We start from the raw sequence: 25,242 nt of genomic DNA, 5'->3' as shown, positions 1-25,242 counted from the left end.
TTGATATGCACACAGATATATAGCCTACGACATACGTGATGAAATCTAGCGAAAACTGAATGAACTTTTTGAATGCATGCCAAGATTTTATCAGCCACCTATTCATCATAGCTAATGAGCGGAGAATACTAAGTGGTATGGAAAATAAGAGGACAAACTCAATAATTACAGTCTTTAAAATCTACAGTAACAAAAGGAGGCAATATATTTGCGTTACACTGATAGATTCAAAGCCATGTAGAGTTTCCCAGACACTGATATAAACTAGCTGTCTTATAAAACAAATATGGGATGTTTATCACACCATTTACCGACGATTACTGTGAGCTTTCCTAAATTACACTTTTAACATAATTAAGGATGGTGACTTGGGCGAGGCCATGGCTCAGGACTTATGATGTATACGCCAACATATATACTTGATTCTATTTACGTAATCTACCAGTAATCTATCAGTAAACTTTAGATGGATAATATCACTGACTCTCAGACAATATTTGCACCTCATAGTTTTGTATAGGAATTAGCACATAGAATAAACTGGGGAAAACCACATTAGTGAGTCGAATGCAAATACAGGTGACCTGTACTGAGTAAATGGAGTGTTTGTTATAACCCTGTCTAACATAACGTGGCAAACCATCAATCAGAATATCGCTTTCCATGACTTTGTACCTGAGCTAATCGATGACAAGGCAACCAAAACTAGTAGCTTTAAGTTAACTATAAATCCTTATTGGTCCTCGACACAGTGGCTTCCCACCCTGTCCTAACCGTTGAGGCCAGAACACAATAAACACATTCTACTGTATGAATATTATATTTCAAAAAATAAGTAGTCTATAAACAAGCAAACCAGACCAGGAGTTTCTGCTCAATATGCACTAGTTAACCTTGTCTCGAAAATTGCTTTCTCTTATTTGAAATGATTGTTAACACCATAATACGTTCATGGCTTGTGCTAATAATTTGCAACTCAGACTTTAGTACCGTGAACAACACTCATCCTTCTGTCTCACTAACTTAAGTACAAAGACTGTCTTGGTAGTTGAAGCTTTATTGATGTCAACCCAAGCATCACCGATCAAAAGATAAATTTTGTCATCGATTATATACCGATTCAAAATGAGTAGAATTCGAGAATTGACTTTGTCCGGAACACAAATCATTGTAAAGATGTATTGCAATTCCTTAAACAGAGTTCACACAGCATAATTATGTACATAAATACTAAACTTTGGTAGTTGTGAACATGACGTTTAGTGTATCCTCGTTATCAGTTTGCTCACTGAAAAACATGAATTCTGGGTAAATCATGCATCTTTGGGTCTCATTAAATCCAAATTGTCAAGATGTATGAACGTGAATAACAATTGAACCAGATAGTAAAACCCCACACAATGCTATTGATGGCTTATGTGGTTTCATTTGCACGAAATTAGCATATTACATATAATAAATTTGTATTCATTCTGCATACACAATTTCACTTACTTATGAGCCAATGCAAATTCATGTAGACTGCGCCAAGTAGATTGAACTGAATTGTAAAATTTACTTTTTAATTCAGAACCAACCCAGGCTAAATTATCTTTCAATTGTAGGTGTATACGTTTGCGACCTTTATGATGTGGAATGAGGACAGATTTTTGCTGAAAAACAACGATAACTGTGAAGATTCATCTTTAAGAAAAAATCGAAATCGAACAAATGGCTAAAAAGAAGTTATTAAAGCGTATCAAGGCATTAACATAATCGCTCTGTATAAAGTTTCAATACATAACATAGAGAATCATGCAAAGGTGTGTACGAGTTATCGGGTAGAGTATTTACAGCTCACTAACGCAGACAAACTTATTGGGAAATCTGAATAGTAAGATAGTCATGACATGAGTATGTATATGCATGTAGCAGTTACAGAAATAGGTAGTAAAACTTAGACATACAAAAACACATGAACTCGTAATTCGTATAACAAACACCCAATTTACTAAACCAGGTATACTACAAGGACAAATAGATACTACTATCAATTGAATTTGATTTGCGAAATAAAAGTTACATTTCACAAGATTTTAATGTTGAAAAAAATCTTTTAGATACAATTTCGAGAAAAGTAACACGGTAAAATCTGAGTTAAAATAAACAAAAAAAGATCAAGATAAATGTGCGATATTAATGAGTAACCGGACTATTGCTCTAGCCTAGATCAACCTCTACATGTCTCTGCCTAGATCCGTTCTGCAAGACAGCTGCTTCCCATACACTATATATCTACTTAGTCTGCATACCTGACTGGAAAGGTGTTAGGAAGCATGCATTGTCATTACATTGGACCGTAGAACAAAATATAGCCTGACGGTCTAATACTCAAATACTAATCGTGTGTCTGATGAGGGACAGATAGTTGGGAAAAATACTACAGAAACTTGCAAGAAAGTGTGTCGATTCTCAAATTACATTGACTCTATCAGTCAGATCAGTAGATTCATTCATCACATAACAAGAATAACTGAAAATAACAGAGAATTCTTGTGAATAATTTTTTTAACATTGTAGCACATGGTTACAACCATAAGTCTTTTTAGCTAAATATAATGCTCATAGATTTGGGCTTTTATTTTTGTGATCACTTTGAAATTATCCTTTTCGCCTAAATACGATAATACTAAATTAGATAAATCAACCAGTAATATCAGTCAATACGAGCGTAAGATTGTTGAAATGAAGTGAATATAATGACAAGAACCACTGTTAAATACAAAAACAAGAATAAACAATTCCAATTATTATCAGGTTTCTGAATACAAGTCAACTTTCTTCACCTTGTTCAGGCAATTAGATGTTCTATGCATATACTCACTATGATGCACAGGTTTAGTCATATAGCAAGCATTTTGTATGAGTGGAATTAAATTAAAAGCATCCCTAGTCTTGCTGTGACAAATGATATTATATAAAACATTTTGCCTTTATAAACATCGGGTACATATAAATGAAGATACAGATTGTAGCTGCTAACTTGAATTGGTAGTCCAGCTTGTTTACTGTTATAACTTAATCGGATTACACACAAACGAAACCAGATAGCTAGATATTCTGTGAACATTTGATCAGGTTCAGAGATCGATGAGCTTACTAATTAATACAAATTTATCAACAGTGTGGGTAGCTGGGAAATCTCAGTCACCCATACATCAACAGTATTCGAGTGTGCCAACACATATGAATATGCTAGTAAGAAAACATGCACTCATGACTACTAACACTAATTGGATTTAAATAAAGACTTAGCTGATAAGTCGTTCTCAGACAACGCAGTTGAACATACATCTAAGTGTTATAGGCAGAGGCTAATACTGTCTATGAGTCAGATTAGTTTTAACGCCCAGAGAACTGTCTATATTATGGGAGGCTAAACTCACTCAGTGGTATTTATTCTGATTGAATAATCATAACAACCAGATAGTTAACTAAGTGCATATCGGGTGATGCACTGAAAAGCAAGTTCGGTTCAACACAATCAAGGTTATTTCGTTGAAGGAATTATGACACGGTGGAAAAAAAGGTGAGAAGCATGTACGAAATAAGTAATGTATAGAAGACGAACCTATGGTCAATAGTCATAATCAAAATAGAATTGATTAAAGGTGTGCTAGCTCAAATTGCCCAACAACCTAAGCACAAGATGGAACTAACAAAACTAAAGGAATAAAACTCATTTAAACTCAATATTTAGGGGAAGAAATAGACCTATTTGTGCTACTGCAACAGATTCTGAGTCACTTCATCAACCACTGATTGCCCAGACACAAACCAGGCAGACTGAAGCCATCAGAATCACTTTCACCAGTAGTCGATGAAGTTAGTTTGGTCGTCTCTTCTTTTCCAAAGAACTTCCTTGTCGGTTGACATCGCACGTCGAAGTAGACGGTGATCAAACATGTTTGATACTGTTATATCCCGATAAAAATAGTGAATGGTAACTTTGGGTTCCATTTATGGACCAATATTATGCATATAATGTTTATCGTATATTTGCTAAATAATTAAACTACTCATATTCATGTTCCTTTCATTGTGAGCTTTATTTTGACCCTTGGACTATTATTGAACGATTTACCATTCCCGAGTTATACCCAGTCTATTAATTACTGCTCCCCTTATTCACAACCACATTGGGCTGACTCTTGTACAAATGATATTTTCTATTTTATTGGTACGATGTGGTCAGTCTGTTTGGTATATAAACTCAGTATGTTTGAAAGATAAGGATTCATACCACAGAGGCTGTTATTGGTGTTCCGAACTTAACTGGCTGGGCTAGGCAGGAGCAGGGTCGATAAGCACTCTAGACTGCTCGTACGGTCTTCGTGTGTTACTGTTCCAATCGATAATTCGCTGCTCCATGATTGGCGGTCTTATCACGTCATACATTAACTAGGCATCTACTCAGCCACAAGATATAACAGATACATGTCCCAGTAAATCCAATCGAAAGAGATTTACAACCTCATCAACTGATTCGCCCTATTCAGATAACACCTTGAGTCTGACCTCAGCACTGCTCACTCAGTGGTCCCAATACACACGAAAAATGCTTCGAAGATATTTAAAATAAAAAAAACATGCAGCCTACGTACGTTTTCTTTTTTCACAGGGCATGTTTCCCAGACAGTAGTACTGACAAGACTGCTGCTGGTTGACAGACGGACATCTCGCTTACACTACAAGTAGATCAAGCTGACAAGAGCTAAACAAGCTTTCTAAATCCATGGGGAAATTTCGTCAAACACCAACGAACCCCCAAGGTTTAATGAGAGGTTAAAATTGGGGATTACTTCAAAATTAAACCAGCAAGTTCGCTTAATAGTAATCACAACAATATTATTAAATAGTCTCAACTAAATAGGAATAGTAAGTACAACTCATAATCTTTACCTGGAATTCTGAATCAATCAATGTTTCCATACGATAGGCAACTGGGTCAAATGGATGAAATATGTTATAAAATGTTGAACATGTTGGCAAGTGAAATTCGCTACTCAACGTTTTAATGCCGCGTGCAGTTAAAAACAGTGGTATCGGTGAGCCTAATGTATATAGGCCAGATATAGTAAAGCCTAACTGAGGATAGTTAGGCAATGTAATACCAAATCCAGCATTATTACTGTTGCACTGGTTTGCATAGAAACAATGATTTTCCAACCAAAATGACGTCAGTATTGAATTTGAAGTTGTGACAATGTTTGGTAAAATTTGCCCAGTAATGATACTTGAATTGACCGTAGATGAATTGGCCAACATACCGTGATAATTATTTTTCTTTTCTAAATCTTCGACAGATTCGCTTTCAAATTGATTAATTTTATTCAATTTTATAATTGATTGAAGTATACTACGTGTTTGGTCAACATTTAGTCCATTTTGTAATAAGATTTCGTTAAGTTGACTGATGTTATTCAGAGAAAGAATAGGCATTGGCTCTGATTGGCTTTTATTTGTATTATTATTACCATCATTATTGAACTTGGATTTTGAACGGTTACGCTGATGGCAATCATCAATAATAGACCATTCACCCATATCATTTTGTCCCGCATCTGACGTAGTGGTACTATGTTCACTTTTATTTTCATCATTAGCATGATCTTTCAATGGACAAGTTGACGATGATGAGGCAGATGATAATGATGAAATATTCATAGAAGTGTTCGTATCAGTCACCATAGTTGTAGAACCATTACTACCGCTACTAATGCTACTAGTAACACTCGTTATCGTAGCAGCAGGAAAAGAAGTTGCTGTTATTTTGGAAGAACTCACATCATCTGTAAACTGGTCGACCTTTACTTCACTAAGGAGTTTATTAACATAATTCACATCATTGATTGTTCTCGATTGTGAATCTGTATCTGTAATAAAAGTACTACCAATTGTTCTAGTATTATTATTATGTACTGTAGACGACGATACTATAGGAGGTTGATCAGTTGTGGTAGTATATGATGGATTATAAGCGGTTTGATGGCATAATAAATCAAATGATATGACAGCTCCTAAACTATGACCGATAATAGAGATATTACCCTGAAATTTAAACATAAACACATGATGGATATAATTACAATTTCCTTACAACAGTTTCAAGTAAACTATATGAGAAAGTCAAACTAAATACATTCTTTTCTCACTAACTATGGATATATGTGACTTATCAAGGACAACAAGCGTGTATGTACTTATTTTGAGTAATAACATAGTTTTGTGAAGTTTAATGATACCATCCGATTGCCCAGACATGGTCGTACCGAATTATTATTATTTAAACACATAAACATTGGTACAATGAGGCACCAAATACATATGCACCACAAAATAACAATGAGGCCAGTAGCAGTTATCATTGATTTGTGCGAGTGCTGTGATGCTGCCTGTGTGCCCAAACCGAAGCAGGTGGTGTTCTCAGGGGGAGGCACACTCCGAGCCTTTGACCTGAAGGTCTAATCCACAAGGCAGTGGAGCATCGTTGGAAGATGCAGTCCCATGGTAGCTGGTAATCAACAATTGGTTCATACGCTTTTTGTTCCTCCAGGATCCTGGAGCCCATGTACACCATTGGTTTGGAATCAAGGTTTTCCAACAACAGTAATGCCGCGAGAGGGCAGAGAGTAGGACTTCCCTGGAGGTGGCGATATACGCGTGGCCATGTGAGAGCATTATAGAGAGAGAGAACCGACTTTCCCCCTCTCTTGGACATACCGGGGCATTTGGGGGCTGTAACCGAATGAGTTTTGTGGTTAATGATTTTGTGGTGTTAACCACAAATCAACAACACCACATAATCATTATAGTGTTTCACCACATATAATAAATAGAATGTTAAATAGCATATAGTTGTCACTTTAGGATAGCTCGATAGCAAAGTAAAAACGAAACCTATGTGCATCAATGTTACAAGTTATTGATTCTGTTAAAATACTCAATGGATTGAGGCTTAGTGGTAAAGAATGAAGACGTAGTTAGATTACTTATTTTACAGTAATGCTCAAGCGCGTAACTGCTCGCCTTTAAAAACAAAATCTTGTGCTTGGTTTTACTTTGCCTTACAATCGGCGAGAAGAAATTAAAACCATAATTATTGCAAGAGGACCCCACCTATTTCGGTTTAGTAAGCAAGAGGAATTAAATTCTCATAAAAGTGAAGCAGTGGTTAGGTAGTCAGAAAATCAGACAATTAAAACCTTAGTTGCAAACTCGAAACCGAGCCTGTTTATGACAGTTCAAACAGTTGGGTAGTATTACTGGGTACCAAACAAAGAGTGTAGAGAGAATCCATGAACATGTGCATCATTAGTTGACGATAATAGAAGTCAAGCTGATCGATAACCTGAGAGGTCCAGTTTCCAGTTTCGCAAGAAAAAAATCAGCAAGAATAAGACTTAGAGGTGAACCCATCTCTATCCCATCAATTTGTCTATGATATGTATTATTAAAGGCAAAATGGACATTCATTGTACATTTCAGAAGTAATTCTTTGAGGTTAACCTCGGGAATTCCAATATTGATCTGTTTTTCAAGTAGTTGTTGGCACACAACGCCACTAGTCTCAGTTAATGGTACATTGGTGAAAAAGGAAGCAACATCTAGAGATATCACCCGTTTCCCATTTCAGTTTGTATGTCCCACCTTGGAAATGCAAATGAAAACGTCTTGAACACTTCTGGTGACTACCAGTTTGTGTAAGGGACCTAGGATTCGAACTAACCACTTTGCCGTTTCGTGGACTTTGGATGAACCAAAAAGTCACGGTGTGTTTGATCCAGTGGATTTAAGTGAATCCTGAATGGTTAGAGTAACTTCTGACTTATTTTTTTAATTCTTTAAGTGAGTTATTCAGTGGTTTCTCTGCTTTTATATTTATATCCCAACAGCGAGTCATGAAGGACCACCAGATACCATTCTTACACAAACTTTTTATTGACAATCGAATTTCCGTTTGTTTGTGGTTGAACCGTTCAATGAAAACAAAACAACTTAAATAATCTGATTACTAGAGACAATCTCTGAAATAGATTCCTATAGACCTAAAATGAGAAGCTGTGACAAGAGCAGTTCAACTACGCTAGGAACAAAACAAATACCACCGACGACAGTGAATAACGATCACAACAATTGAATGGATTTGGAATTGTAGAAAATTGGACTCCAGCTCAGTATTTCAAATGGTATGACACTCTTTAGAAGACACAATGGTTTTGGTACGCAATGATAAGGAATAAAAAACTGAAAATAAGCAATCACTCCAAAGGTCTCCAGTTTCCAACGGTTCTCTGACTTACTTTAGCCTATTATGAAAACTAACCTAAGAGCCAAACCATTTTTACAAACACCTTTAATAACTTTACAAAAATTAAAAAAAAGGAGCAACAGCTTACACTAAAGTTTGGATTACGTGAAAGAAATAATTCACGTAATCTAGTAATCTCTCTAGCCACTGTATTTACAATTAGTTGTGAATATCTAGAACTTGTATAAAACAATATATCCATTAATGAATCATTAGTAAATTGTCTTAATTTCGGTATACTACCAAGAGTGATTTGTTCCAACTGTTTGTCTAAACCAGTCACAGTATCTGAATGTAATTCATCATGCCATAGAATCGGTAAAAATTCCACACGATACGGATGATATGGAAAATGCGTTTGACCCAACTGTTTAGCTGTTCTTCTAAAATAAGATAATACACAAATCCACAGGTGATTGGAATATATCAACTAACGAAATAAAAAGACACCGAAAATTAAGGTCAACTGTTTAGAAAAAATTTCCGGGTTAGCGGATACGGTGGATCCACCCAGAGTTGGTAAACCCTGACTACAAACCAATGGTGCATATGGGCTAAATGATCCTGGAGTAACAAATGGCTAATGAACCTATTATTAGTCCCCGGCTACCATGAGTATGGATCTCGTAACGTTCCTTCACCGTCCTGCGGATTAGACCTTTAGGTCAATGGATCGAGGAGTGGATCCCGAAGTAAACAAACTGGTTCAATTCGGGCATCTGTGAATAATCTTAGTCTACATACAAACCAGATGATGACTACAAATAGGAAAATTGTTCTCGCTTCAATCCCCATTCCCACAATCATGCACACAACTATTCGGTAACATAAGTTTCCATTTTACATTGTATCACTTATATATTCCCTTTTATTTCCAATTCGTGAATTCGTTTATTTTTCAACTCAAACAGCACATCCCCTATCCAGACGATTTCAACTCGTCGACTAGTTGGAAGTTGAATGCTACCACCGAATGTGAGTTCTGAATCAACGCTTCTGAAACAATGTGTACCGTTCAAACTGCCTCACTTCAACGTTCGCATACTAGTTTAAATGTTAAAACACGTCATACTTATTGCAGGTCAACAATCGTTGTGCTTCTTGATACCAGGGAAGACTTCCATTCGTTGGACAGGAATGTTCTCTGGGATTGTCTATCGAAGAAGCCTGTGGTTGGGAGGTTCATTAACACCTTTAGGACTATCTAAATTTATCTTTCAGGCTGAATGGTCTCTCAGAATTGAGAAAGTTGAGCGACTCTCTGTGTTTGATTATCGTAGTCTATAAAGGATTATCGTTATTCCGTGACAACACCATATTAGTGATGCTGAGGTTCAGGTACAATGACAGCAATTCAATTAGTGTAAACATCTTGAAACAGTGAATTAGGTGATTTGAGCATGTACTACGAATGTCATTACAACGAATTCCACATCGTACATTATTTGCCGATTCTAGAACTGGTTGGAAAAGATAGAGGGGTGGTTGGTGTATAACATGGTATGAAGAAGAGCTGAACAGGACCGACAGCTTCAGGTTCCACAAAATTCCCTAGTGCGATTCTGGAAATAGTGGGACACAGTGGTCTGAAACATTGTCAAATATGGCTCAAAATAGAAGCCAGTGCTGGTCCCGATGTAACATCTTTACCTCCTTAATAAAAATGAGAGGAAGTTCTTTGACTGGAAAATCTCCTGGCTGAACCCTTCTTAACGGAACTGCTTCTTCCATTATATTCATATTATCATAAACTTGTATCCATTTAATTGCTGCTTTTTTAACAATGTTCATTTTCTGCTATCACTTCCCAGTCTCTTATTTTCTAATTGTATGGCGCATATTTATTTGGTCTCTCTTAGTAGCAATACTTACGTGTCTCACATAAACAATGTTCGAAACAGGTTACTCTTACCATTTATTACATCCTTTTCTATCAAACTTGTATATTTGATGTTTCGCTCCTACAAATTATGATCATTTATGAAGCAGGTGTAGATCAGTTATAAGGTATACATTTACTAAAGTCTCTGTTATCTGTCGAGAATACCTCATTTAGCAAATATCTAGATAAAACTACATAAGGTTTCAATACCAGTTAACTGGTAAAACCTTGAGAAATTTGGTATCTCTTGACAAATTTACCAGAGTCATCTGTCTTCATAATATGATATTCAAAGTTTAACATTTGTACCAAAGAAAACATGTGAAATTATAATGCAGTATGACTGATATATGTTGGCTGTATGAACCGTTAACAAACCTACCTACATCTATGCTTGCACGCACTGGGAGGTGCTCGCGAGCACCTGCTCAACACATGTGTACTACTCACCTCATATCATTAACACATTCTATCAAACCTTGTCCTTTTAAATTATATATTGAGCCAATACCATGTACAATGAAAAATAACTGGTCAATTGGTTTATAATCTCCTTCATCAATCTGTTCCATCAACTGTTCATTTAAACCACGATGTAGGTAACACACACGTCCTTCGAATAATTGACCAGTTAAAGACATTTCTTGGGATATTTGACTTGAATCTAAATGAATAAGTGGTGATGATGTACCGGCAACAACATTTCCCGAGTTCGTTGTGGAAGATAAATCATATGGCCAGGCTAAATATTGAATCATCGACTAAGAGCAAAACAGAAGTGTGATATGGAAAAAAAGGGAAATAAGGAACAATTTCTATCAGTAGAAATGAGAATAAATAAAGTGTCAGGCAAAAATTAAAAATATATTTGACAATATAAACGGTGGAAAACCATATTCTTGTAACCTTGATTGAATACATCTCATTCATGCAACATTGATCACAAATGCCCCGGTACGTCCAAGAGAGGGGGAAAGTCGGTTCTCTCTCTTTATAATGCTCTCACATGGCCACGCGTATATCGCCACCTCCAGGGAAGTCCTACTCTCTGCCCTCTCGCGGCATTACTGTTGTTGGAAAACCTTGATTCCAAACCAATGGTGTACATGGGCTCCAGGATCCTGGAGGAACAAAAAGCGTATGAACCAATTGTTGATTACCAGCTACCATGGGACTGCATCTTCCAACGATGCTCCACTGCCTTGTGGATTAGACCTTCAGGTCAAAGGCTCGGAGTGTGCCTCCCCCTGAGAACACCACCTGCTTCGGTTTGGGCACACAGGCAGCATCACAGCACTCGCACAAATCAATGATAACTGCTACTGGCCTCATTGTTATTTTGTGGTGCATATGTATTTGGTGCCTCATTGTACCAATGTTTATGTGTTCAAATAAATAACATGCAACATTTGTACTTTATGGGGATCATCAAGAACATTATTGTGAAATGAAAATATACTTTTATACTGCTATCTGATTATGAAAGCAATAACTCCATCTATCATATACTAACTTGTGCCATAACTGGCTATATTGAGGCAATCTGCATAGAAATCACATATGCCAACTGAGACTGGTCAAAATTCAGACAAAAATATCAACAACAGGGTAATCCATTGCACAATTAAGTGACTATCTGAAATTAGTAGTTAAGCAGATGATGTGTGAGTGTTCGAAGAAAATGATACTCAGTTCAAGTCTCGGAGCGAACATCAAATCTGAGATGCGAGTAAATCCAGTTGATGAATACCAAATAAGACAAAACCCGCATCCTGCATTCCACTGTAACTATCAATCAAACAATTAGTCTCTTTGACAAATTTCGATAGTGTAGTAAGAAGATGAAGACTATCATAACTGTGATGATATATTAGTGCAATACATTTCGAACATTCTGATTACATATACACTTGTCAGACCTACTCTGACAACATTGGTTTATTATCCAGCATGAGTCTTCACATTTTTCATATTATTGTCTTTATTACCTTTCTTTACTGAGACCATGAATTGATTAGTGTTAGACCACCATTGAAAACCTAAAAGCACTAGGCAGCTGTTTCGTCCCGGTATGGAACTTCTCAGCAATGAGCAACCACGACCCTGCTCGCATGACTCGAACTCAAGACCTTTGATCCCGCGCGCAAATCCTTATCCTTTAGACAACTGAGTCAGTATCCAACGGCGTTAATGTCTAACTTCAACCAATTATCTTTGTCCCCTCTTACCCTCTAACTGTCTAGTTGACCTTTTATTTTCATATATAAATGTTCTTGATAAGTATACGTGTGATCGGATCGTTCGAAATATATTGCGCTAATATATCATCACATAGTTCTGATAATCTTCGTCTTCCTATTACATTATACAAATTATGGGTAACTTTTAAAGTTCTGGTTGGTGAAACATTTGACCTTATCAACAATTTTTAATCACTTTTCCATGTACATTCTGAGAAACAGTCATTTGGCGCCTAATTAGTAGCCATGAAACTTGAGATGGATAAAATTTATTTAGGTTAATTTCATCAACTCATTTACCAGCTAATTAGATATGAGCTATGCTATAAGTTTGAAGGCTAAGGAGTAGAATTCGAACTTAGGACTTAGAGACTGGACAAAATTTTATTATCGAATAAATTATTAAGTATATATAAAAAAATACAGCATAACGTAATTCAATCGTCATGCTGCAATCCTACTAATAAAAATTATCAATATTTATGATGAGTTAAAACTTTGCAATACGTTCAATACTCAACAATGATAAGAAAATATAAACAAATAGGAATAATATTGCCAATTAGTAAATTACTTGTGGGCTATTAAAGATAAATACATCACTACCACCACGTCTATCTTCTGATGGTAAATCAAAACGTTTACCCCATTGTCCTTGTTCGACACTTAATTTGTATTGGGCTTCTAGTAAGTCACATGTCCGTTCAGAAAAAGGAAGTACACGTGATTCACCTTGTGGTCTGAAGTTATGGAAAGAAAAAGAAGAGATATTAATTAATAGAGTCATTAGAAATTTATTAAGTATGAAAGTGGATTTATACAGAATTACTACGTTTCAGTGTTCTGTATACCTAAAATGAATAAAATCAGCTGATTTAAATCTGTTATAGCACCTGAATTGATTTTTTGAAATTTTGGAAACAAAATCACATAGGACAGGCAACACTGGTATAAAGGATTAGTGGAGATTGTTCAATTCAAAGTTAGACCGAAATCCCAAAAACTGGCATCCAAATCAGGATACATACTAATACATACGTACTACTTCTCTGACTGATGTCAGTCGGTAATGAGCTGTTTCAAGTCAAAAAGGATCAGAAGTTTAGTGCGATTTATTTGAAGACGAGGTCAATGTAAAAGTGGTCTCCATCAAGGAACGACAATAGGTGAGGATTACTGGGAACAAGAGAACATACGATCGTTGCTTTTTCCTACAATGGTTTACTTTCTATCCTTTTTGTAAAGTGTTATATCTTGTGGCCGAGTGGATGCCCTGTTAATGTATGACGTGATAAGACCGCCAATCAGAGAGCAGCGAATTATCGATTGGAACAGTAACACACGAAAACCGTACGAGCAGTCTAGAGTGCTTATCGACCCTGCTCCTGCCTAGCCCAGCCAGTTAAGTTCAGAACACCAATAACAGCCTCTGTGGTATGAATCCTTATCTTTCAAACATACTGAGTTTATATACCAAACAGACTGACCACATCGTACCAATAAAATAGAAAATATCATTTGTACAAGAGTCAGCCCAATGTGGTTGTGAATAAGGGGAGCAGTAATTAATAGACTGGGTATAACTCGGGAATGGTAAATCGTTCAATAATAGTCCAAGGGTCAAAATAAAGCTCACAATGAAAGGAACATGAATATGAGTAGTTTAATTATTTAGCAAATATACGATAAACATTATATGCATAATATTGGTCCATAAATGGAACCCAAAGTTACCATTCACTATTGTTATCGAGATATAACATAAAGCCTAATTCAGTAATGTCTAGGTAGATTTACTAAGCTATGAACTACATGAACAGTAATAAATCAACCTGAGCATCTAAACCTTTTACGACCTACACCTTTATAAATTTGTATCGATCCTAGCTGTTATGCTTCACAACAATACGACGTTAAGAAGTAAACAAGATGAAATATGGAAGAAGTCAACAGAATAATAACAATAACAGCTTAACCGCAGGCCATTAAGAAGCCTACGCAATGATCGCAAACAGTGATGGGTAGCGAAAGAGAGATGGAAAAGGCAGCGCAATAAGTAGCAGCAGGCAACTGTTCAGACTTGTCAAGGAAACCAATATTAGGAATCCAACTGTTAGCGAAACTATCTCGGAAAAAGATGGATATATTATTCACTCTTAATCCAGGAGGTTAGATCGATGGGCAGAACGCTTTAGGGACCAGTCCAACTGGCCTTCAGTCACATTTCGGTTTACCATGATCTCCAGTCTAACTGGATGGCAAGCTAAGGTAAGTCATCCAACACTTTAAGAAGTTGTAAAGGTTTAGGAAATCTGAAGCGAGGGAGAGCAGCAGGCGCTGACAGGTTTACCCCTGAGATTTTTAAGGATGGCGATCCAGTACTAGAAGTGAGATTGACTGAGGTCTTAGGTAGAATCCGGAAACAGGACGTAATTCCATCTGACTGGTCCCAATCACTGATTGTGCCAGTCTATAAGAAGGGACAAAAATCCTCTTGTGACAATCACAGAGGAATCACCTTGACTAATATAGTGTCTGAAATATTAGCTTCAATAATACTTCGATGCCTAACCAAAGCTCGTGAAGAGCAGACTAGAAAAAACCATTGGGATATTACAAATATATTAATTTATTTATAACAATCTACCCGATGCTCAATTTATTCAAAATTATCAAATCAAAACTTGGTAATGATACCTACAAAAGCATCTTATGTTATTTTACTACGCAAAATACATATTACTCTAGTTAGTAGTCTTGTCTTTTCACATAAGTTTATTCGGCCGTTTTCATCAGAAATTTGGCCTTATGAGCAGTTATCATTCGGTTGTATAGTATCATAGCTCATCAACTGGTCTACATTCTATTACCTCTTTTAAAAGTCTTCAAAGGTCCGACAGGCAAAGACGTTTAAAGTTTTTCAAATTAGTTAGCTTAAATTATAAATCCAACTACACTACAACAATATTTTATAGATGATTTTGCCGCAGAGGCGTTAGCAGTTCATCAAGTGAAAGCTCTCATCATATCACGACTTTAATACCTAATTTTTCACACACAGACAATTGCTTATTGATACTTTAATGCCTTTAATTTTTAGTCATTTGTTATTACCATCTTCATGTTCTTAACTAATTCTTCATCTTTCTCATACTCGTTAAGAGGACAATTATCTTTCACACATAGTTTTCGACTTTAGAAATTTTCCTTTTACTAATCGGTCGTTACACAACCTTATTTTGACATAAGTTGTGTACTAACGTTATTATAACAAATATAGCTTACTTATAAAACCACGTAGCCCGTCTAACTTGACCTGGTGATTCGTCCCAGTAGACTGAACGACGTTCTCTTTTTGTTAAATGAACATCGTAACGACCTCCATCAACTTGGACTACAATTTCATGAGTTCCAATTGTTGCTTTCATATCCGATGTATTATTAGTAATGGAAGAAGCTAGTGAATTTTCTGATGTAGACTGTAAATAACATGATCGGAAAAACTCAGTTTCAATTTGGTAAGAATCATGACGTGAAAATGGCCACCAAACGGATATCTTTTCAAAAGTCGTAGAATAGAACCAATGGGCTCCAACTGGATGATAAATGGTCCCTGAAAAGAAGATATTGGTAAGATAACAGAAATCAGAGATATTTATGCAAGTACATTAACTGCTAAAATCTTCTGATGTAGATAATTGTAAGTTAAAGATGGTTTTCGTCACCAAAAGACACTACACAAAGTACTAACGATAACTGGGGAGTACTGGACAGTTGTTTTGTCCCTGTCACTCCACAGAAGTGTGGGCCCATGAATCAACACAGAAGCGATCTCAAAACTTTTCGGTCTCACTATAATTACGATATTACTGAGTAGGAACGCAGTAATTTACATTTAACTACAACTGATTTGTGAAATTGTAGTACCATTACCTAATGTCATGGCGAGCATATTATTCACATCTAACATAGTTGGTTACACAAGTAATGGCTTTTTAAACCTAATCACTACCTAAAATACTATTGGTAACTAATTAGTTGTTTACTGGATTATGTCATTACTTGGTAAACCATGAAATGAAGAAACACTTCTGGTTCATAGTTCTGTCGTAATTTCTTATCCGTGTTCTTGTGTGATCAAGTAGTTAATACACATTAAAATGTGAAAAAGATATTCACTTGCTAATTTCTGACTGAATATCGGGTTTAACAACCCAATGATTAATAGGTGTTAAGTTCTCTAGTTAATGGCCTGATTACACGGACCCAAATACGATAAGTTATTTTCACAGTTGAACTCACGAGTCGATTTAAGCTAGAACAACACTGGAAAACTGAAAGCATTGGACGACCGCTCCTTCCCAGTATGGGACTCCTTAGCAATGCGCATCCACGATCCCGCGCGCGGGACTCGAACCAAAGACCTTCAATTTCGCGTGCGAACGCTTAACCTCTAGACAACTGGACCGGCATCAAACGGAATCACGTCCAGAAAAATTGTCAGTATGTAACTCTAGAATGCAACTCCGTACGTAATCCTTCTACAGCTATTTATGGTCTAAAACCCGCGTAATGGAAAACAATTTGGCATGGGATTAGCAACACCACTTCGTAAGGAAGAACCTAGCTACAAAACCGCCGACCACAAAACATCATTTCAAACATCTGAACTCTGTTTCGGAAACTGAGGGGTTTTCAAAAATGTAGAGAAATTGTCTTATGATGAAAGACAAAATATCGCAGAAACGAAAAGACACATATTCAGTCAGTCAGCTACAACGTAGGAATAGACACATACATGCATCGGGATGCCACTCACTAACATCAACCGGCGTCTTAGATGATGGGCAGAATCCATTGAAGAACAGTTCAATTGGTCTGCTGCCCCGGTAACATTGATCAGACTGCTCTGACCTCCATGGTCTGTGACGACTGGCCCACCTAACGAGGCGGAAGTTCGCAAGGAATTCCGAATCTTGAAGCTCCATAGATCACCAGACCCTTTTTAAAGATAGTGGTGACTTTCAGGTTAAGAAACTGACTGAGTTGTTTATAAACATCTGGCAATTGGACAGTGTTCCAACGTCATGCAATGAGTTGATAGTTGTTCTTATATTTCAAAAGGGTTCACATTATTTCGGTGACAACTATCGGGGGATAGGTCTACTTCCGATTGCGCCCAAACTATTGGCTTCCGTTATACATCATAGGTTGTTCAAAACCCGAGAAAGTTTGACTTGCGAAGAGCAGGCTGGCTTTCATTCTAGTCGAGGATGTACTGATCATATCTTCACCCTCCGCCAAATGTTAAAACACAGTCATACTTATCACAGGCCAACAATCGTAGTGTTTCTTGATATTAGGACCGCCTTCGACTCGTTGGATAGGACTGTCTTCTGGGATTGTCTATTGAAGAAGGGTGTGTCTGGGGAGTTTATTAACATCTTAAATGCCTTATATATTAACACCTCGAGTAAAGTGACGGTATACAACCACCTCTCTCCACTGTTCCATTCAAGCAGTGGGGTTGAACGAGGTTGCCCGATCTCACCATTTCTCTTCAACTTTGCTATCGATGACGTTCTGGAAACAGCTCTGATGGATGTAGGTAATGGTAGTATGGATCAGTTGTCTGGAGAAAGACTTTTCAACATTGAGTATGCGGATGATGTTGTCTTACGATGATACCTAGGTCATGTAATCCGCACTTAATCAGTTGGCAATCAGTGTCCGTAGGTATGGCATGTGCTTTGTACCTTATAATAGAAAAGTATTTCTACAAGACTGCCAGGACCATGATCCTGCACTCACCTTGGGTAGTGAGCGGATAGTAGTAGTCGAGAATTCCGTGTATCTGGGTCGCTGCACAACTTCTTTATTTGAAAGAATTTTTTATGGTTATATTTTTGCTAACTGAACTGTTCCTCCCATTATTATTATTACTATTATTATTTCACTCTCATACACTAATTTCTATTCGTTGTTGTTCTTTTATTATATGCACTTTACATTCTCTATCTCTTCACAACCCGATTGTTATTTCACGGAGCATATGTATTTGGTGTCCCCTTGTAACAATGTTTGTGTTCAAATAATAATAATAATAAAGTGTAACAACGGCCTCAGCACTAGTGGGCCTCAACATTCAAAAGTGAAGAAACAAAATCTTGAAGTACAATACAACAAGCACTAGCTAAATCATGCTTGATGGGAGAGCTCTAGAAGAGGTGGAAGCCATTACGTACCTGAGAATCATCATAGATGAACGACGAAAACCCCGTAGAGATGTCAAGGCACGAATCGGAAAGGCAAGAAAAGAATCCCAACAATTAGAGAATATCTAGAACTCAGTTATAACTTGTGGCCGAGTGGATGCCCTGTTAGTGTATGACGTGATAAGACCGCCAATCAGAGAGCAGCGAATTATCGATTGGAACAGTAACACACGAAGACCGTACGAGCAGTCTAGAGTGCTTATCGACCCTGCTCCTGCCTAGCCCAGCCAGTTAAGTTCAGAACACCAATAACAGCCTCTGTGGTATGAATCCTTATCTTTCAAACATACTGAGTTTATATACCAATCAAACAGACCACATCGCAATAATAAAATAGAAAATAACATTTGTACAAGATTCAGCCAAATGTGGCTGTGAATGTGGGAGGTAGTAATTAGTAGACTAAGGATAACTCAAAAATGGTAAATCGCATAGCAATAATTTATAGTTCAAAATAAAGCTCATGATACGGGGAACATGAATATGAATAGTTTAGTTATTTAGCGATTATACGATAAAAAATATATGCATAATACTGGTTCATAAACGGATCCCAAAGTTATCATTCATTATTCTTATCGGAACGATAACAAACTCAAAACACCCGTCACAACAACTGCCAGAATTTTCAACACTAACGTTAGGACTTTTCTTTTTTATGGAGATGATACTTCCATAACTACCACAACCATTACCGAAGGCGTAAAAGCATTCATTAAATAGCTGTTTATCCACGATACTCCAAGTACATTGTTCGACCAATATCGATTAAAAAAACCTACTCTGGCAGAAAAAACCAACTGCCAATCGAGGAAATTAGGACACTATGATGGATGTGAATGGAACACACTAGGAGGGGACCATCGGACTTATCACAAAACAGGCTCCAACTTAGAATCTTCAAGGCAAAAGGTAAGGTGGCAAATCAAAGAACACATGGGGCCAAGAGTTAGAGGCAGACATCATTATCATAGATAGAACATAACAACAAATAGAAAGCATAGACCAGAACAGGGTTGCTTGGAGATACTTGGTCTGCAGCTTATAAGTCTCAAGAGGGGTGAACATGCTTAAGTAACTCCAGAATTTGATAAATGTTATCGACATGACAACAATTACAAAGTAATGTGTGATTAATTAATCGATCACAACAAAGTAATTCGAATAAAGAACATGTGACAGGTTACAATATTATTATATTAGTACGAAAAAATTGTAGTAAAACCTCATCAGATTTCCGGTGCGCCTATATGAATCGATTATCAAATTGATATTCAATTTTGCTCCCTTTTGCTATCCATTTTATCGTTTCAACCTGCTGTGCTAATTAGGCAATGGCAACTTGGGTCAACGTACATCTGTATTATGTTCTATGTTAATGATAGATGTCTGTTTAACACGAAAATCTATAGGTGGCCTTGATTAACTGAGAAAATCTCCCATCCAAGAAGTTTACTAAGTCTATTGCCATTCGAATTACCATACAGAAAACAAATTATGTAGATGCCCGATAGAGGGCATAAAACATGCTAATTTTTTCTTATATCTTAGAATAATTAAGCACGCACAGAATAGCATGCTTCTAGATACACGAAATTATGACAACTATGGACACCTGTATGAATTAACAATGTCTAGATAGTATTTGTGAGAGTCCAACACAACCATTTTCAAAATATTCTAACTGGTTTAGAAAACCACCCCACTTGGTTTGAGCAATATCACTAACCCCCATACTGTGTTTTAAAGTTCAGTACACAAGATTGTAATAAGTAAATCAGTAACGTTACAGTTTATCTCGACGAAAATATAAATAAACTCACTCATCGATACGGAAGATGAGATTGTTGAAGTTGGATCAATATTCTGATTGGTACACTGCGTTTGTTGATCTACTGTTTCCATCAGTACGGGAAGTTGTTCAGTTTGTATGTTATTTTGTGGATTACTTGGGGGAAATGGAGGAAGTAATTGGTTTGGTTTAAAGGTTGAAGATGGTTTGAGTGAAGAATTGGGAGGTATGTTGGTAACGCTGGTCGGAGTGTTAGATGCAAAAGTGTTTATATCCGGTGGTAAAACATAACGAGGTCGCTGACTTGGCTTGACTGTTGTGGAAGCGATCGGTTTGAACTTGAGATAAAATACAGAAATGTTTAAAAGCGACTGTACTTAGAATTGTTACAAGTCAATCAACTGTTTAAAAAATAACCAAGATGAAGTGATATTTAGACAAATCATGCTCTGTGCCGAGCTACACAGTAAGCACTTTTATACTCTAAATCAAAATTCAAACAAAAGTCAGGAGACTATACGGATGGAATTCTAGTCGATATTCCTTGTACTAATATACATAGCAAACAATGAAGCCCATTTTTAGGATAGGTGATAAGTAACAGACTCGTAAACAAGCACTAGGAGACCTATTCCTCTAGGTATACACATGAGAACAACAACTTACAATTTAATTGCAGTGAAATTTTCAAATACTCGAAAATGATCCTCTTAGAAAATAGATTGTTTTCAAAAAAACCATTTACATAATTACGACAAGGTGTAAATAGATGCTTTCATCTTTAATTGATTAATGCCTCCACTCACAGTTCAGAGTGGATGTTTAGTTTAAAGCCAAGTTAACATGTAAACATTTTCGTAAATCCTTACAACTTCTTAAACTGAGAAATTTAAATTTTATCTAGAACAACACATGTAAGCGAACAATCGTTTTCAATTAGATCGTCATCAGGCTTTACTCTAATATATATGAATATTTATACAAAAGTGGTAAACCAATCAAGGTAATTTGAGTCAGTAATCACAATGAAATAGATTACGTCACCATACATAATAGGTAAAAGTAAAATGAGAATCCTTAATATAGTAAATTTATTTGTAGTGTTTAATGACAGGTTTAAAATTCTAATAAAAATTTGCTGTAACTGGAGACCAATAAATAACTTGTGATAGGAGGACAACTCAAGCAATAAGATTAAGTGATTATCAAGTTCCTAAGCTACAATATACCAAATGGTAAAAATGCAACCTACATTCCGATTAAAAAAGCTTGATGACAGATCTGTGTCAAAAGAAATATCGTCATAAATACCTATGCATAAATCGTAATAAATATGACGAAATATGAGATAAATTAGTATTCATGAACAAAATGTCGTGATAATACTATCCAGCTTTCCATAGAGAGCATGAAAGTCATTTAACTTTACCACAGGAGTCAGTCGGGAGAAACTGAATTATACTGTTATTTTGTCCGAGTCTAATTTCTGAATATCTAAAGATACAGACTATCCTTAAACCCGTAAACCATGAATTTGTGTGTCGAGAACTAAGCCTACGTAAACAATCATTTAATATTTATTAGTGTATTAAGAGTAGTATATGCTACCTGATTACACTGTGTATGTGTATCCTAAACCTAAACAGAATAATTCAGTTCAAACAAAAAGACAGAAACATGTTAGCGACTGAACCTAACAAGCTCTCCATAGTATAGATTACACCAGTATTGTAGCTTCAGACTTAGTGAGGCGAAAATGTTCTTCATCTACATACCTTAACAGAATTATTAAATTTCAGTCCTCAAGTTGAAACAATGGAAAATAATAAATTGAAGAGAATGAAACTCAAATGTATGCGAATGATTCCGACTGTTGCTGCTACCTTGACGTGATAGTCGGGCTTCCCCATTATGATAAACCAATCGAGCTACACTGGTTGAGACAATCGTCCCCCAAGGTCTTACCATGCCAGTCAGGCAGGTCGGTTGAAGAGCGGCAAGCCTAAAAAACAGAAAACCCAAGGTCCGAGAGTGAAGTCGTACTTCTGACTGTACAGAGGTGTGACGGGAGTAATGTGTTTCCTTCAGACAACCAGCGTAACAGCAATGCTGCCTTCCCACAAGGTAAGGTGGAGTTAGAAAAGGTCAACCCTAAAAATGCACACCTCACCTTATCCCACGGATCTCCATCTTCGGTGGTAAAGTCCCAACAAGTATGGAGCCAACACGAAAATTACTCACTAAAAGGTCGTATGTGACCACCCTTAAGCAGTTGTCCCTTGGGCACTGCGGTCACACTCTCAGGTCACTAAGACCACCTCTAACCCTATTTTCTTTGCAGGTACCTCTAGAAGAACCCTTCCACGTTGTGGGCAACCGGGAAGTGATAACTGCCCTCATACCTCTAACAGCACTTAAGATTATTGTATTCATAATCAATCTCCTTCAATTCCTACTACTCCTTCTACCTCGACTTTCAGCACTGAACTTCCTCTTTCGGTTTCCTCCTCAAGTGTCACCATGGCCAACGATTCTAGTGCGCGAAACACTGTCCCAGGTCTACTAAAACCTCGCTCAAAACTACACATTGGAGCCTTCAATGTAAACACCCTATGTCGAATCGGCCAGCAGACCTTCTTGGCTAAGACCCTAGAATCTCGTACCACTGGTGTATGCTGTCTCCGAGACACGCATACAGGATCCTAGTGTGGTCATTCACTTGACCACACCTCGCCAAAACGGGAAGCCAATGAGATACACACCCCGTTTATCTGGCGACCCGATGGCTAGTTCTCGTGGACTGGCGGGTGTAGGCATAGCACTAAGTACGAGGGTAGAACAAGTGCTATTAGAATGGACTCATGTTAACAGTCACCTATGTGCTGTTCGGCTAAACGGTTCCGTAAGAACTCGGAAGGATACGGACACACGTCGTTGCCTTTTCGTCGTTTCTGCCTATGCTCCCACTGACTGAAGCCCGGATAAAATGAAAGATGAAGTTCACAGAAAGCTTGCTGAACTTCCTTGAAAAGTTAAGCACTCAAGACATAATACTCGTAGTGGGTGACTTTAATACCCAAGTAGATAGCTTATACCAAACAGAACGACATTTAAGTGGGTATTTTAGTATCCGGGCTCAGCGAACAGATAATGGTGATCGTCTGCTGCACCTGTGCTCAGACAATCGTTTGTTTTTAGCAAACAATGGTTGGAGACTCTTGGTGACATGGCTCAGAATCGATCACAATGGCGTAAGTGTATACACTCCTTGTCTTCTCTTTAACCGTAAATTAAAATTGCTTTATATCATGCTTTCTACGAATTAATTCTACCTTCCTGTACTATATCCTTATACGCAATCTTTAAAATAATACTACCATTGAAGTAACTACTTCTATGAACTTGGTGATCATATTATTGTGCTAATGAGGTGTGACAACTTGGACCGATGCATATATGTGCCTACGTTTTAGCTGACTGACTGAATGTGAATGATGCTAGCGTGAACCTCCTAGTAGGAGGAGAACGACATGGCACTGAACAAGTGCAGAAAACTAGTGGATCTAGAATTTTACAAGTTGCCAGTAGGATATTTTGGCATCTTTAAGGTCGGTAGGTTTAAGAAAACTAATCGTCGTATAATATGGCTGCCGAGATTCCTGATAAATGAAGGATGAAAATCTACATGAACCTCGGGAGATATTGACTTATGTGGCAGTTTTAGTTCCTTTGAATATTGAAACACTGTAATATACATGAATTAGTTACCAAAGTAAACCTACGGAGCAGGCTGCGGACGATGATACTTCCAAGATATTGATGTTTTTTGCAAGACTTGATCCAGAGTCGAGAGATTTCTCTTCACTTCCTGGTATAGATGTCGTTGTATTTACTGGATTTTCTCCAATGAAAGACGATAATTCATCAGCTCTAGGAGAAATAAATTGTGGAAGAAGAATCGGTCCAGTTGGTATTGACGCCTGAGATAGATTTAGCGCCAAACCAGATAGGCTGGGATTGGAGATCGTTGAGTTGGACTGTCTTTCATAACTCATTCTACGAGGTTGTTTGAACTTAATGTAAACGTCCTTAACACAGACTTTGCCCAGAGAAAATATGACTCTAAGTCGTTAATAAATTTATGTTGGGCTTATAATATACTGTTATGATTATGTTAGGTAAGTGTCAAAGATTTTCATAAGCTTGGAGGTGGAAGTTCCCTTAGCCAGAATGGAAATCTGAAAGAAAAAAGAAAACTATTTCGAAGTGAAAGCGGATAGTCATAAACTAAACAATATATTTAAGACAATTCAGTAATCAAAACCAGTGAACTAAATTTGATAATATAACTGCCGAGGTGCTGAACAAGATCATTTATATGTTCTACATAAACAGGGGAGAAACGACCCAGTAACTAAGAAATACTGTTTTAGAGTCCGTCCCATTTGAATGACAAACATTGCGAGAGAAAACTGGGCTACAACTAGGGACGGCAACACTAACACAAAACTTATCAATATAACTCCAGACGTAAGCGATTTGACTTCATGCCTTGAACATCCTTAGAATATCCTCTCAGATGGTCAGTCTCAGACGTTAATAAAAAAAATATCAATACCAACATCATTGTTCAGTATACAACAAGCCAGTATTAGATCACCCGTGGACGGTAATATAACGGAAATTGGTTAAGGCGTCTGTCT

General features: G+C 37.0%; 1 protein-coding gene across 1 annotated transcript in view; it reads right to left on the bottom strand.

The window, feature by feature from the left end:
* Smp_197190 (SEC23-interacting protein (p125),putative) overlaps positions 1-24,594 on the bottom strand; it is a gene marked incomplete at both ends in the record, with an annotated part of 31,478 nt that extends 6,884 nt beyond the window's left edge. Inside the window, 9 exons of the mRNA XM_018791737.1 lie at positions 4,929-5,170; positions 5,672-6,090; positions 8,439-8,733; positions 10,683-10,974; positions 13,118-13,212; positions 15,758-15,893; positions 15,963-16,085; positions 20,571-20,877; positions 24,322-24,594. Of these exons, the coding sequence (XP_018645152.1) occupies positions 4,929-5,170; positions 5,672-6,090; positions 8,439-8,733; positions 10,683-10,974; positions 13,118-13,212; positions 15,758-15,893; positions 15,963-16,085; positions 20,571-20,877; positions 24,322-24,594 (2,182 nt within the window). The remainder of the gene's footprint in view (positions 1-4,928; positions 5,171-5,671; positions 6,091-8,438; positions 8,734-10,682; positions 10,975-13,117; positions 13,213-15,757; positions 15,894-15,962; positions 16,086-20,570; positions 20,878-24,321) is intronic.
* Positions 24,595-25,242: the final 648 nt, after the last annotated feature.

Source organism: Schistosoma mansoni, assembly GCF_000237925.1.
Source record: "Schistosoma mansoni, WGS project CABG00000000 data, chromosome 1 unplaced supercontig 0094, strain Puerto Rico, whole genome shotgun sequence".
NCBI classification, from domain to species: domain Eukaryota; kingdom Metazoa; phylum Platyhelminthes; class Trematoda; order Strigeidida; family Schistosomatidae; genus Schistosoma; species Schistosoma mansoni.
This window is presented reverse-complemented; position numbering and strand designations above follow the sequence as displayed.